Source organism: Pseudorca crassidens, chromosome 15 (assembly GCF_039906515.1).
Source record: "Pseudorca crassidens isolate mPseCra1 chromosome 15, mPseCra1.hap1, whole genome shotgun sequence".
NCBI lineage: Eukaryota > Metazoa > Chordata > Mammalia > Artiodactyla > Delphinidae > Pseudorca > Pseudorca crassidens.
In genome coordinates, this window is record NC_090310.1 from 26,969,573 (window position 1) to 26,985,735 (window position 16,163).

At 38.5% G+C, this 16,163-nt stretch overlaps 1 protein-coding gene across 3 annotated transcripts in view; it reads left to right on the forward strand.

The window, feature by feature from the left end:
- The window catches only part of PARN (poly(A)-specific ribonuclease), a 165,619-nt gene that overhangs the window by 113,690 nt on the left and 35,766 nt on the right, over positions 1–16,163 (forward strand). Inside the window, exon 23 of one of the 3 annotated variants that reach the window (XM_067706584.1) lies at positions 4,113–4,258. The exons of the other annotated variants lie outside the window; for them this stretch is intronic. Coding sequence (XP_067562685.1) covers positions 4,113–4,125 — 13 coding nt within the window. The 3' untranslated portion in view covers positions 4,126–4,258. Of the gene's footprint in view, positions 1–4,112; positions 4,259–16,163 lie in introns of those variants that run through there. 3 annotated transcript variants of the gene reach the window in all.

Below are 16,163 nucleotides of genomic sequence, written 5' to 3' on the forward strand. Positions count from 1 at the left end.
CCTGGACCAGGGTTCGAACCCATGTCCCCTGCATTGGCAGGCGGATTCTTAACCACTGCACCACCAGGGAAGCCTGAGTACGTTAATTTTTATTATTCAGTATTACTTCATTGTATGAATATACAGCCTTAACCTGGTCTCCTGTTGGTGGACATTTGGGTTGTTTCCAGGTGGGACTATTATAAATCAGGCTGCTATGAATGTTTCTATAAAAAATTTTTTGTGGGCATGTTTTCATTTCTGTTGAGTAAATATCTAAGATTAGAATTGTTGGTTCTTAGGATAGATGTATGTTAAACTTTATAAGAACAACCGAACAATTCTCCAAAGCAGATGTACCATTTTATATTCCCCCAGTATTATATGAAAGTTCCAGTTGCTCCACATCCTTGACAACACTTAGTGCTGTCAGTCTTTTTTAGCCATTCTAGAAGAGATAAGATGGTATTGCATTGTGATTTTAATTTGCATTTCTCTTGTTGACCACCTTTTTGTGTGCTTCTTGACCATTCAAATATCTTCTGCTTGAGGTGGATATTTAAGTTGCTTGCCCATTTTCTAATTAGGTTGTTTGTCTTTTTACTGTAGATTTGTAAGTGTTCTTTTATATATTCTGGATACACATCCTTTGTGCTGCAAATACAGTTTTTGAGTCTGGGGTAGTATATTCATTTTATTAGTGATGTATTTTGATGAGCAGATATTTTTAATGTTGATGAAGTCCTATTAATTTTTTTTTGTTAATGGTTAGTGGGTTTTTTCCCCATTCCAAAACTTTGCCTACCTAAGGTTACAATTATTTTCTAGAAACCTTTCTTCTAGAAGGTTTATAGTTTTAGCTTTTACATTTAAGTCTGACCCATTTCAAATTAATTTTATATGAGATAGGAGTCAGGGTTTAGTTTTTTCCATATGGATATCTAGTTGTTCTGGCAACATTTGTTAAAAAGACTTTTCTTTCCTTGTTAAATTAACTTGACACTTCTGTCAAAAATAAATTGACCATGTATGTTTAGATCTATTTCTGGATCTGTTCCACTCATTTTTATACTATTCTTATGCCAATACCACACTTGCTTTTTTCTGACTTTATAGTAAGTCTTAAAATCAGGTAGCATAAACCCTCCAACATAGTTCTTTTTCATATTGTTTTGACTATTCTAGATCCTTTGTATTCCACATAAATTTTAGAACGATCTTGTCTTTCTTCGCTAGACCTGTTTTATAGTTTTTACTGTAGAAGTCTTAATGTCTTATGTTAATTTTTCCCTAAATATTTATCTTATTTATGCTATCAGAAATGGAATTGTTTCTTAAGTTTCATTTTCAAATTGTTTGCAGCTTCTCTATAGACATATAATTAATTGTTGTATATTGACCTTGTATCCTGCAACGTTTTAAAATTCACTTATTCTGATAGGTTGGGTTTTTTCTTAATATTCTGCAGAGTTTTTAATTTACACAGTTTTATTTCTTTTCCAATCTTTATGTCTTTTATTTCTTTTTCTTGCTTTATTGTACCAACTAGCACCTTTGGTATATTGTTAAAGTGGGAAGAGTAGATATCCTTGCCTTGCTTCCAGTATTAGAGAGGGGAAGTTAGTTCAGTGTTTCCCCTTGAACTATAATTCTTAGGTTGTCCATACAAGTCTTTTTTCAGGATGAGAAAGTTCTCCTCCATTTCCAGTTTGCTAAGCCTTTGTATCATGAATAGATGTTGGATATTTTCAGATGCTTTTTCTGTATCTTTTAAAGTTGTCATATGGTTTTTGCCCTTTGTAAGTATTTTGCATGACACTGATTGGGTTTTGAATGCTTAATTGGATTTGTATTCCTGGGAGAAATTCCACTGGGTCATGATGTATTATCCTTTTTACATGTTGGATTTGAATATACTGTTAAATTTTTTTTTATCTTTGTTCATGAGGATGAGGAATATTAGATTGTAATTTTCTCTTTTTTTACATCTTTGTCAAGTTTTGGTTCAGGATTATTCTGACCTCATAGAACTAGTATAGTTAAGAAGTTCCTCTTCTATTATTTTGTGACAGTGTGTATAGGACTTTTTTTTTTCCCCTAAATTATTGGTTGGGTTTACTAGTGAAGACATCTGGGCATAAGAGTTTTTTATGGAAACGTTTTTGATTATGAACTCAATTTCTTTAATAGATATGGGACTATTTAGCTTTTCTATTTCTTCTTGTATCACTTAGGAATTTAGTTTTCCAAGGAATATTCCATTTTATTTAAGTTGTCAAATTTGTTAGCCTAAAATTATTAGCTCAAAATACTCCCTTATAATTTCAGTATCTGTAGGATCTATATTTATGTCCCTTTAAAAATTCCTAATACTAGTAATTTGTGTTTTCTCTTTTCCTTGCTAGATGTTTATCAATTAATTCTTTCTAAGAACCAACTTTTAACTTTATGGGTTTTTCTCTATTATATTTGTGTCTTGCTTTTTCATTTATTTATACTCTTATTATTTCTTCTGCTTATTTGAATTTAATAGTTTTGGATTTAAATGTTATTCTCCCATTGTAAGGTGGGAACTTAACTCCTCGATTTTATGTTTCTTCTTTTCTAGTGAATTTTCCTTTAGTTTTTGCTTAACTGCCTTCCACACATTTTGATGTGTTGTCTTTTCACCGTCATCTATTACAAACTATTTTCTAATTTCTCTTGTGCTTTCTTCTTTAACACATGAGTTATTTAGAACTTCTTTGATAATTATTGAGACTTATTTATGGACTGACGTGGTCTGTCTTGGTGCATGTTCTGTGTGGACTTGAGTGAGTGTGATATTCCATTAATATCATTTTAAGTTATGTTGGTTCATGGTTTTGCTCAGCTCTTCTATATCTTTACTGATTGGGGTTTTTTGGGGGGGGGGGTGGTTGTCTACTTTTTCTTTTAGCTACTGAGAGTGGTATTGAAATCTCCAACTATGGTTGTGGATTTAATTCTCCATTAATTATATCAATTTTTGCTTCATGAAACTGTTTTGATAGGTATATGCCCATTTTGGATTGGTATGTCTTCTTAATGAATTGCCCCTTTTATCGTTGTGGAACATTTCTCTTCAGTTCTAGAAATAACCTTTTTTTGATGTTTATGGTGTCCTATATTAACATAGCCACTCTTGTTTCTTGTAGGTGTTTGCCTTTTACTGGCAACTTATTTGTCTTTATAATTAAAGTAGATTTCTTATAAACAGCTTATGGTTGAGTATTGCTTTTTTATTCACTCTGACAATCCCTGCTTTTTATACTTAATCTAATTAATGATACAGGTGAGCCTGTCTTCCATCTTGGTATTTGTTTCCTACTTGTCCTGCTCGTTCTGTGTCCTTCTGTTTTCTGTCGCTTTTTGGATGAATTGTGTGTTATTTAGTACTTACTGATATTATAGCCTCCCATTTTATCTTCCCTGTCAACTTTTTGCTTATACGTTTTTGTGTTATTTTTTGTCATTGCTCCAGAGTAATGGTTCGCAAACTGTAGTCCATAGGCCAAATCAGGCCCACATGTTTTTGTTTGTTTTTGCGGTACGCGGGCCTCTCACTGTTGTGGCCTCTCCCGTTGTGGAGCACAGGCTCCGGACACACAGGCTCAGCGGCCATGGCTCACGGGCCTAGCCGCTCCGCGGCATGTGGGATCTTCTCGGACCGGGGTATGAACGCGTCTCCCCTGCATCGGCAGGCGGACTCTCAACCACTGCGCCACCAGGGAAGCCCAGGCCCACATGTTTTCATAAAGTTGTTTTTTTTTTTTTGCGGTACGTGGGCCTCTCACTGTTGTGGCCTCTCCCGCTGCGGAGCACAGGCTCCGGACGCGCAGGCTCAGCGGCCATGGCTCACGGGCCCAGCCGCTCCGCGGCATGTGGGATCTTCCCGGACCGGGGCACGAACCCGTGTCCCCTGCATCGGCAGGCGGACTCTCAACCACTGTGCCACCAGGGAAGCCCTATAAAGTTTTATTGGAACACAGCAGTGCCTATTAATTTACATACTGCCTCTGACTGCTTTGCATTACGGTGGCAGATTTGGGTAGTTGTGACAGAGACTGTGTGGCCCACAAAACTCAAAATGTTCACTATCTGTTCCTTTACAGAAAAGTTTGCTGATCCCTGCTGTAGAGCTACTCTGCCCAGTGGTAGCCACTGACCACATGTGCCTAACAAGTACTTCAGATGTGGCTAGTCCAAACTGAGATATGTTGTAAATTTAAAACACACACCTGATTTTGAAGAATTGATTACATGTAGAAATGATAATATTTTTGATATATTGGGTGAAATAAACATATTATTAAAATTATTTTCATTTGTTTCTTTTTATTTATGTTTTAATGGTGGATCCTAGAAAATTTAAAATTGCGTATCTGGCTCACAAAATATTTCTGTTGGCCAAGCACTGCTCTAGAGATTATAATACGCCTCTTTAATGTATCCCAGTTTATCTTCAAGTGAAAATTACATTGCCTCATGAACAATGTAAGATTCTTACAAGAGTATATTTCCATCAACCCCCTCCCATCCTTTGTGATCTTCTGGCTCATATTTTGCTTCTACATTTTGTAAGCTTGATACATTGTTGCTTTTGTTCCTTTTCTCTCTCTCTCTTTCTTTAAAAGTTAATACTCTTAAGAAAATAAGGGACTAAACTATGGGGGAGATGACATAAGTATAAACATAAAAATTCAGGCATAATTAGAAGGATCCAGTTAAGATCGTGCAGGGCCCTTATGGTTGGCTCTTTGACTCACTTCTTTGGCTCTAGAGAATTGATCTGAGACCTTGGAAGACACGTCACAACAGCCGAGCTTCTAGGGTTGGCTGTTAGTGTTGCCCATAGAGGTGGATGTCCATTTCTTCTGCTGTTTGCATTGGTATTGTGGCAGCAGGCTTCTTTTCTTTTCTATAATAGATTCAGAGTATTCAAGGAGTTTATAATTGATTACTGGACAAAAGATGGGGCTTTGGGAAACTGGACTGGACATAAATTTGCTTGAGAAGGGAAAAAGGAGATTTGGTTTGGTGGCAAGAGCTCTGAATAAGTACAGGTTGGCATGGTGTTTGAAGAATCCTCCTTTACAGTGGAAGCGAAAACATTTAAGATATCACTAATAGATATTAAGTCCCCATAAATAAACACTGATGTTTGAAACAGTCCTGAAAAACAGATGCTATTACCATTCTCATTTTATTAACGATGTTCTATAATTAAAGAAAATGGTTTTCCAAAGCCACTTTGCCCTTACAGAGATTTGTTCAATCATGTCTAGGGGTTATGTGCCCTTTGGCTTATTTCAACTGTTGGGAAAAACCCTTTGGTCAGTCTCTTCCTTCTAGCCTTCCCTTTCTGTGAAACTAAATTTCAGCCTTCCTTGAAAATGTAGTAGCTCCTGGGAATTCCTGCTTATGTAGGAAATGCTAAAGCATATATCAAACCTATGGTTTTCAGATTTCATATAATTTTCATCTAAAGTTAGCAGTTAGTAACTGAATGTGCATATTACATTAGGAAATAGGGGCCGGGGTGGGGAGCCCTTTAGAGACAAAGAAGAATTCTGATGAAGCAGACTGTGTTCCAGGACCCACTGCTTACACATTTATTCATAAATGGACCTGTGGAGCAAGTGTTTTCTCTCCTCCGACTGAAAAATGCCTTAGAGACAACCAAGGCCACAGAGTGGAAAGGGAACTGACTTCTAGGCAGCTGGACAAACAAGGTTTCTAGCTTGGGTTCTTTCCCAAGGGTACCTTGGGAAAGACCTCATTCACTCTTCCCTTCAGTGAATACCAGCAAGAGCCCAGGATTTGTCTCTGTTTTCTCATCTTAAGTGAGGCATTTTGTCAGAAAGAATGTTAAAGTTCCTTCTAGCTCTTAAATTCCAAGTGTTTTTACACTGTACACAGTGTAGGGCATGAAGAGGAAACTGATACAAACTCTTGAGGCCCTTTGAGTTAGAGTTTTGAAAATCCCTGTAGCAGGAGAACTTTTCTTTAGGAGGTATATAATAAAAATAAGATTGGGTGAACCTATGAAAGCCCTTTACTACACTGAAATAATAAGGACAACACACCAAATAGAGAAAAGATCATTGACCCGTTCACTGGGTACTGTCTTTCAAACTCCCATCTGCCATCTGTATACTAGAATTTCTTTGAAGCTCTTTCTCCCCATGATTTCTAGATAGTTAGATACCACTCAGTCTGTAGCAGAAGAAACTTGTACTCAGCCCTTTTTGTCCTCTATGTCTTGGTCCTCTGTTTGCATATTCATTGCTTTCGTGCTTCTGTGGCTCCGACTGGTGGCCTCTCACCTTCAGACCCCACCCCTGCTGCCCCACCCCCCATCTCAGAATGTTTCCCTACAGCCTGAGCCCCGCCCCTCTTACCGTGGGGGCCCCTCACTCCCTCTCAGTGTTGACATCCCTTGTTTCTTTTTTCTTGCCCCTGGTTCTACTGCAGGAATCTCCATTTAGCTTTGACTGCTGCCCTGTTCCTGGTTCTCAGCTGCATTTTCCTGGGGAAATTTCCTTTTTTTTAGTTCTTGCTCTCTTCTTGGTTCTATAGCTTAGGAACTGACTTTACATCTGTGTCTTTATATTAACCAAATGACATCTCCACAATTTGCATATCCCTTAGCTTCTGGAAAGGACTATAAAAATTATCTAGTCTAGCTACCTTAATATCTTTCTTGTATTTGGGCAGAGTAAATGTTGGCAGATTGACTGTAGATCTTGTGAGTTACATATATTTTAGAAGAAAAAGTGTTTTCCTGTGACACTTTTTAAACCATTGGAGTGATGAATGCACATAATTTTAAAAAATTCACATAGTACAGGAGAATATGAAATGAAGGGGGGAAAATCCTGGCTCCACACTCCCAGATCTTTTTCCCAGTGGCAGCTACTGTTATCATTTTCTTCCTTATCTATTATCACTATACTTTTAAATTATACCTCTGTTTCTCATCTTCTTTGACTAATATATCTTGTTCACTTCTAAAACAATTAAAAATTTAATACGTATATATTCTGTCTCTCTATATCTTGTTCACTTCTAAAAAAGACTAAAAATTTAACACATACATATTCTGTCTCTCTCTGTCTCCCTTCTCTCTTTGGTTAGTGCTGTTAATTTATTTATTTTTACTACTTTTTTGTATCTGTACATTTGTGCTTTCTTGAGAACCTGATTCCAAGAGATGGTAACGGGTATACAGCATCTATAATATGACTGTGTAAATGCAGTATTCTGAAGAGAAAAAGTTGCATAATGGGGCGCACAGAGAAGAAAATGTATTCCTATGCCATTAAAGCTTTGCTACCCAAAGGAGAATCTCCCAAATATCCCAGCCTTTTGTGTGTAGATATTCTTTGAGGGAAGTAATCTTTTCCTTGAGTGATTTTTTTTTCTTTTTTGCGTATATAGTGTATGGTTAATAAACTCTGTAACAGTGTCTCTATTTTACCTTCATAATTGATAATGTTGCTTGAATATAGAATTCTAGATCCAAAATTTTATCCTTTCAGAACTTAAAATATGTTGCTTTCACCACTATAATCATTGATTTACTTTCCTGTTTTCCTTCAAGGCAGGTGCAATGTTTTCTCTGTCTTTATGTCCCTAGCACATAACCTAGAGTCTGACCCAGAGGATGTACTCAGATGTTTGGTGACTAAATGAATGAATAAATTCCTGAATGCCAGTCTCTGAGCTAGGTCTTTCATGTTTTATCTCATGTGATGCTCATAGCAGCACTGTGAGGGAGGTGAGGTTATCCCCATTTCACAGGACTGTTCCTGTCTTGATCACTGCTGAACTCCAAACAGGGCCAGGCATCTAGCAGCTGCTCCAAAAATTTTGGTTGACTGGATGAACAATCCAGAGTTTAAACTCAGGGAGATTAAACAATTCTCGACAAAGAACTGGGGCTTGAAACCAGGGTATCTGCAGAGCCCCGTTCTTTCCACTATCCATCATGCCCCCTATACCTTTTCCCAGGTCTGGTATGCAGCTTTATCCTCAAGGGAAGAAAGTACTCAAACAGATTGCATCTAGGTACATGCCAAATAGGGGACTATTGTCTTAACTGTAATCACCACACATCTAAGAAAACATCTAAGAGCTTGTGTCTTTTCATTTAAAAGTGATATCCTAGGGAGCAGAAGAGAGGCCCTTTTGAATTTCTGCTTTAAAGAATACCAAAACTTTTCATTACAGAAAAATTTCAAATATAAACAGAAGTAGAGAAAACAACACAACGAAGGCCTATCTAGCTATCACAAAGTGTCAACAGTCAGTGTGTGACCAGTCCTACTTAATCAGTACTCCTTCTCTCCCTCTCCCCTTCAGATAATTTTGAAATAATCATAGACAGCAAATCATTTCAGTCATGAGTCTGAAGATCATGATAAAAAAGATAAGCAATCATTTTTAAACAAAACTACAGTACTTCTACCACATACAAAAATTAATAACAGCTCTTTAATATCAGATATCTGGTGTTCAGATTTTCTGTTCACAAACTTTTTAAAATAAGTGTTTTGTTTGACCTCTAGTTTCTAAACAAATTCACGTATCACATTTGGTTGATGTGTCTCATTTCTGTCTTAATCTCTGAATTCCTTCTCTCTGTGAATTCTCCCCTACCCCCCACTCCTTTGCAGTAGATTTAAGAACCAAGTTGTTTGCTCTGTAGAAGTTCCCATATTCTGGAACATTCTTATAAGGTTGTATACCATGTTACCTTACTACTGTGTAATTAACTGGTAGTTAGATCGATACACTTGATCAGCTTCAGGGCTGAACTGAATGGCAAGACCATTTCCTAGATGATGTTATATATTTCCTGTTGCATCACATTGGGTGACACAAAAAGTCTTCTTTTCTCTATTTTTGTGATAAGATTGATCAAGTGGGTTCAGATGTTGCTGGCCTGGTTCATCTAATATGAAGTTCCCCCAGCAGTTTTTCACCTGATGGTTTTAGTAGCCATTAATGATCAATGGCTAGATTCATTATTTCATGAAGGGTTGCAAAACGCTAATATTATAGTTTGTTACTTCTTTATTTATTATTCCAGGTGCTCTTATTTAAAATAAAACATTTCTTCTCATCATCTATTTGGTTACCTGCAGATATAGTTCATATAGAAAAAGCAGAACTAACTCTTTATTCTCACCCCCCAAAACACCTTTTTAAAACCAGTTTTCAGAAAAATTTGCTGGTTTCCTAGCACCTTCCGAAGGTGAGCAATGAGGTTTCTTTTGTTTGAATCATGGGTTTTTAAAATATATATATTTTATATATTTTAGTACATTACAGTTGCCATTCTTTTTGATGCTCTAATTATCTTGTTTCTGACTGGTGAGAACCATTTCCAGTTGTCTCTTGAGTCTTCTAATAGCCCAATAGTCTTTAATAGCTTCTTTGACTTCTGATGTTCTTTTTTTTTAATATTTACCTACTTACTTACTTACTTATTTATTTATGGCTGTGTCAGGTCTTCGTTGCGAGGGATTTTGTTGCAGCATGCGGGATCTTCATTGCAGCACGTGGGCTTCTCTCTAGTTGTGTGTGGGCTCCAGAGCGCGTGGGCTCTGTAGTTGCGGCACGCAGGATCTCTAGTTGTGACTCGCATGCTCAGTAGTTGCAGTGCATGTAATTGCCCAGTAATTGCCCCACGGCATGTGGGATCTTAATTCCCTGACCAGGGATCGAACCCACATCCGCTGCATTGGAAGGCAGATTGTTAACCATTGGACCACCATGACTTTTGATATTCTTGAGAAGATATTCCAGGCTCTTTCTGTACATTTCCTACCTTATATTTGGAATCAGCCATTTCTCCAAGGGCCCTGTTCCTTTTGATGGGAAATTGTATTTAGAAACCATAATCTGGGTTCAAAGGGTGTTTATTGATATTGGATTTGTCATTGTTTACAGCCTTTTTGAATGAAAAGAGCTAGCGTGAAAGTCTTCCCTCCATCCCTCCCTTCTTCCCTCCCTTCCTTTTTTTTTTTTTCAGGTAAATTTATACTGATATTTCCAATTCCAGTAGACCCCAGGACTTATTTAACTTCTTTTAATTTTGTTTCTCTTTTTTCTTAGGCTGAAAATTTTGGTTCCTAATGATAGTAAATTATTTATTTGTAACTTTACTACCATGTATAGTAGTTTTATCCTGCCATATATAATAGTTTCAAAATAACTCTCAGTATTATTACTAATAATATAATTATTGAAAAGAATTTTATTTTTTTGCTGTCATTTTTGTCCTTAGAGCATAGTGATGAACAGTCAAATTACCTTATTTTAAAGCCACTTGAAATAATTCCTTTTTGTGTGGTTAAGCTGCCAACTCAGTCAACACTTAGGTTTGTTTTATTTTTACTTCTAATGATTCTCCTTTTAAAAATTTAACTTTGCCTTATAATTATGTAAAACATTTATGTGGTTCCACAGTCAAATCTACCAAGCCTCTCTCCCTGCCTCCTCCAACTTGTACCCGCCACTCTTGCCCCAGCCTTATGGTGACCAGTTTTGTTGTCAGTATATCCTTCCATTATTACAAATATATAAACAACTATGTATATGTGTGTGTGTGTGTGTGTGTGTGTGTGTGTGTGTGTGTGTATATACCCCCACCTTTTGTTAGATGGTAATGGACCGCATGTACTTTTCCCCACCTTCCTTTTCTCACTTAGCTGTGTATCTTGGAAGTTACTCGTAGCTTCCTTCTCTTAAAATGTGATTCCTTACACTGCAAATGGTTTTACTGTTCTTCAGTCTCCTTAATAAAACATACTAACTAGCTAAACCTGGGTGTTTAATCCTAGTTTAAGTAATCAACCCTGTAGCAAAATTCATGAATGTTGTAGTAAGTTGCTTTGTGAAAAATTAATGCATGACCAGTGCTCTTGTTCGGATGAATCATTCTTCCTTTAACCTCTCTCATCTTCTTATCTCTTTCTCTGTCTCCATCAGTATAAAGATGTAAAGCTCACTGACACAGCATGCTTTTTGGAATATCTGCAGAACAATGAAAAACAAGAGAGAAAACTCATTTATGAAGCAGATTCTTCATTCCAGGCACTGTGCTAGATGCTTTACATCATTTAAAAAAATTCTCTAACAACTCAGTGAAACCCTTGGTTTATTCCTAATTTATCTATGAGAAAGTTGAGTCTCAGAGAAGCTAAACAATTTCACTGAAGTTACACAGGATTCTAACTTATATGCCTTTTGGATCCATAGCCCAGTGCATTAAGTTGCCTCTTAGAAACCTGGCACATCATCTACACCTAAGAGTGTGCGTGTTTGAAAAAGATGCTGTCTCATTTTAATAAATCAAGTTTTCTTTAAAAAACCAAAACCAAAACCAAAAAAATCCTAGGTTGAAGAAGCCCTAAGGTTAAAACATCCAAATTTCAAACTTATTTCTTTGGGGAGAGGCTTAGATATCTAGTCCCATAGATCATCAGTGTAAGACTGTCGTTTTTTTCATTTTTTTTTATAATTTTATTTATTTTTGGCTGCATTGTGTCTTCACTGCTGCGCGCAGGCTTTTTCTAGTTGCGGCGAGTTGGGGCTACTCTTTGTTGTCGTGCACGGGCTTCTCATTGCAGTGGCTTATCTTGTTGTGGAGCATGGGCTCTAGGCGCGCAGGCTTAACTAGTTGCAGCATGCGGGCTCAGTAGTTGCAGCGCGTGGGCTCAGTAGTTGTGGCATGCGGGCTCAGTAGTTTTGGCTCGCGGGCTGTAGAGCGCAGGCTCAGTAGTAGTGGCACATAGGCTTAGTTGCTCCTCGGCATGTGGGATCTTCCAGGACCAGGGATTGAACCCATGTCCCCTGCATTGGCACGTGGATTCTTAACCACTGCACCACCAGGGAAGTCCCTAAATTTTTTTTAAAGAAACAGAAGTGACCCTGGGATGTACAAGCCAATATCAGAAGTACTGAGGTGTCATCCTTCAGATGCTCAGCTCTGGTCATCCCCTTAGTAGTGGCCTTTGGTGGATTGTTTGGTTGATTTTAAGTAGAGGGACTGCAGCACATCCAGAGGAAAGTGACTTAGTTATGAAAGGAAGGGGAGGTGTTGAGTCTGCTCAGCCTGGAACAGTAGCTGGAGGGAAAGGGCAGTAGGAACCACCATCAGGATTATGAAATGCCGTAATCAGAAAAGCAGTGGTCCTTTATCCTCGCAGAGGACTGAGGAAGAACCCTGAAGGGGATTAAGTAGTATTATTAGTCTTGTTTCTCTGATAAGAAAACTCAGAGAGGAGAAGTGTCTTGCTCCAGATCACAGAGCTGGTGCTGTCGTAGATGCTTTCGTGTTTTATAATAGCAGTGATATTTGAAAATTAATGTTTTCTTTCCACAGCTTCATGTTATTTATTTAATTAACCATAATTAAAAGTAATTATCTGTGTTTCTAATAATGTGTTATATTATTTGTTCTTTCTTCGTTTGAGTATATATTTTTTTAATGATGCTAACAATTGAAATTGCCCTCAGCACACTTAGATGATAGGGAAGTGAAATGCTGTTTTTCACATGTCTAAATACAAAACAGATTTCCTATTTGAGGTACTCAGGTCATGTGCAGTTAGGATTATTCCTATTTGTAGTATAGTTTTAGCTAAAATAAAGTGTGAAATATGTAAATCCTGTATTTAATTTCCAGGTGTAGAAATCTGGCAGTTCATTTTTCTGGCAGTTCTTTTTTGACACTTTATGCTTTTAAAAAATGCTGCTAGTACACTGTTAGCCAGCAGAAGCCAAAGTGCTTGTGTTTTGGGGGCTGGTGTGAGGATGCAGAGTGGCTGCTGTGACCCAACACCAAGTTTGTCATTGTACTGATAGGAGTTCCATGTTTAAATACTGTCTACAGGTTTGACATTCATCCTTTTGTCCATTCAAGGATCACTGAAGAAAAGATTTCATTTCATTCCGCTTCATCACTGGTAGTTCAGAAGCCAGATGCTTGCCAGATAGGAGCCTTCAGATCCTGCCTTTTGTGCCCCTTTTTCCCAAATGCAAAAGAACTAAAATCTGCTGTATATTTTTAAATCTCCACTTCCAATGTAGAACTAATTATAGAATATAAGTAATGGCTAAATGGATGTTTACTCTACAATTCTTCAAACTTTTCTATGTATTTAACGTTTTCCTAATGTTGGGGGAAAATGGAACTGTGCCTTCTAGAAACTTTGTATGTTTCCAACAGAGCAGGGCAGTTTGGGTGGTTCTTGATGATCTACAGGTTCCAGGCACCTGTGAGCTAACAAATGGATGTCTAGGTGATGGCTTACCAGCACCCCCCTCCCACCCACTGGGGGGCTGCGGGAACACTCCCCTCTTACCCTTCCAGCCATCACAGTCATGCTATTCAACCTACTCATGTTGCTCACACCTTCCTCTACTCTTCTTTCTCTTCCTCACCTCCTTTCCTGATGCTTTGCAAAGATTGGGACAACTACCTCTGAAGACTGGGATCAACATCATCTCTAAAAACGTGAACCTTTTGCCCACTGCAGGACAGGGAGGGAGCAGAGGAGGCACTGGCATTTAAGTGTCTGCCATGTGCCAGGCACTGTAACATGTGCTATTTTGTTTTCTTACTTAATCCTCACAATAACCTATTTTATAATTGAGGAGACTGAGACTCACAGAAGCTAAAGGAACTTGCCCTGAGTCTCAAAACCAGTAAATGACAGAACCCAGATTTTCATCCCAGATCCCGTTCATGCTCTTTCCAGAATGCCTGCTGTCTTCTCACATATCCATTTGTGATCCTTCCCCACCACCAGAAATGCCTTCTGACATGCTTTCCATGCCACAGGGAATCCTTGGGATTTCTTTGCCTTGGGGACTCTATAGGAAGTAAAAAGATAAAGTTGGGAGTTGTTGTTTACTCATATTAACGTTCCAGCACCTAACAAATGATGCGTTATGGTCACTCAGAGAAAGGTTTAAATAAACAAGTGAACAAGAGAACCCATAATACACTAGGAACACGTCTTCCTACCCAGCTTCTGATTGGAGAAGGCCGTGCAGACTGCTTTTTCCCTTTTGAACAATATAAGGCCATGCTTGGAATACTTTCACTTGCTTTGCTAAAGGTCGGGCAGGGTGGAATGACATTCTTTTCATAATCATACCAGTATCCAGCTTATTTTATTGTCTTACCTGCTACTTAGAGTGAAAGAGCCATATGAAGGTGGGAGTAGACTGACTGTGGATGCCTTGGAAAATCTCAAGTCAGAAGTCCATTCATGCTTGCCTAATCACATATTTTAAGGGAAAGTAATTTAAAAGGAAGTCAAACTCATGTGATGCTACAGAAATCAGTATTCAGACCACCCTTTTTTGAGTGTTAATCAGTTGTCAAATAGTTGATGTAAAGAATCGGGGAATTCTTGGGAATGACCATGAGGTACATTAGTTCATCATCTTAAATGAATGATTCTAAATTCTTGGAAGGGATTAGTTTCTAGTTTGCTGTAGTCACAAATTACCCCCAGAAGGGTCTTCAAAAACCAAACCAGGATGCAAGAAGCATGTGGTTTCTTGGTGTCAGAACATCATCTGGTAGGTGGTCCTCTGTTCTCAGGGAGCTGAAATGATGTTCTCCATGTCAGGAGCAGCCCATCAGGAAGTACCTTGTTCTCTTCTCCTGGTAAAGCCATCCTAGTTGATTCGTCAGATCAAATTGTTAGTGCTAAAGCACTAAATGGAGATGATTTTGAAACTCGTACTCATTTGTATTAAAACAGTAGCCTTCTGTGTCTTTAAAAAACTGTTGCTAATGAATATGATAAAAGTGTCCACAGGTTCCAATTCAACCATAAATTTAATTTTGAATAACCATTAGCAATATTTGAGTCTGCAACCCTCATAGTAGCATCTTTCAGGATAAACATCTGTAATTGATTTCAGTGGCAATACTTCACCAAGTAATAAGAGTACTATATTGTATATTTTACCTTGTTTCAGTATAATCCGTTAATACTCATAAGAATAACATTTACTTTATTGATGCTACTTTAGAATCATAGCTATATTCTTTGATTCTTTCCAGTTGAAAAGCATAAATTCAGAGGTTTTGATTTGGGTCTTGTCTTTAATTTGTCATCTCATCATTAATTTGACTAAATATGTAATGTGAATGTCCATTTAGGATAGCTAAATTAGTGAATATAGTGATGCTATTAGAATTTAGAGTAGCATTGTCCACATGGTCACTAGGTTTCTTTCTGTTCTCTTCTTTCCTCCCTAGTGTCTCTCCCTCCGTTAGCGCAGATCATTTGGCTACAGTGGGCATCAGATAAAGTTTGGGTGCCCAAGCAGAGAGGGAGAGTTGGATCCTTTCATGAGTAAGAAAACCCCACCTACCCCTTTCCTCTGTCATCATTTGTGAAACAGTAGTTTACTTCCAAATTTGAGCCTGTTCAGTTGACATTATGGAGTTTATTCCTTCTCAGGTTGGGTTTACTGGGTTTATGAGAAAACTAGAAACCACCAAGGATGACAATTTCCAAAGAGGTGAAATGTCTTCCAAAACATGTAGGATTAAGATACTCATGCTAGGGCTTCTCTGGTGGCGCAGTGGTTGGGAGTCCGCCTGCCGATGCGGGGGGCACGGGTTCGTGCCCCAGTCCGGGAGGATCCCGCATGCCGCAGAGCGGCTGGGCCCGTGGGCCGTGGCTGCTGAGCCTGCGCGTCCGGAGCCTGTGCTCCACGGCGGGAGAGGCCACAGCAGTGAGAGGCCCGCGTACCGCAAAAAAAAACCCAAAAAAGATGCTCGTGCTATAAAATTTGTTGTTTTTTAGGTAACTGTCTTTGAATTTTTTTCTTATGTGTCATTTCTACTTACAAATGCTAGTAACTATGGAATACCGTACTAATTCATGTGAATGGAAGCGGGGGCTGAAGATTAGATTGTAGGAGATTCTTTTTTTTTTTTTTTGCGGTACGCGGGTCTCGCCCTGTTGTGGCCTCTCCCGTTGCGGAGCACAGGCTCCGGACGCGCAGGCCCAGTGGCCATGGCTCACGGGCCCAGCCGCTCCGCGGCATGTGGGATATTCCCGGACCGGGGCACGAACCCGTGTCCCCTGCATCGGCAGGCGGACTCTCAACCACTGCGCCAC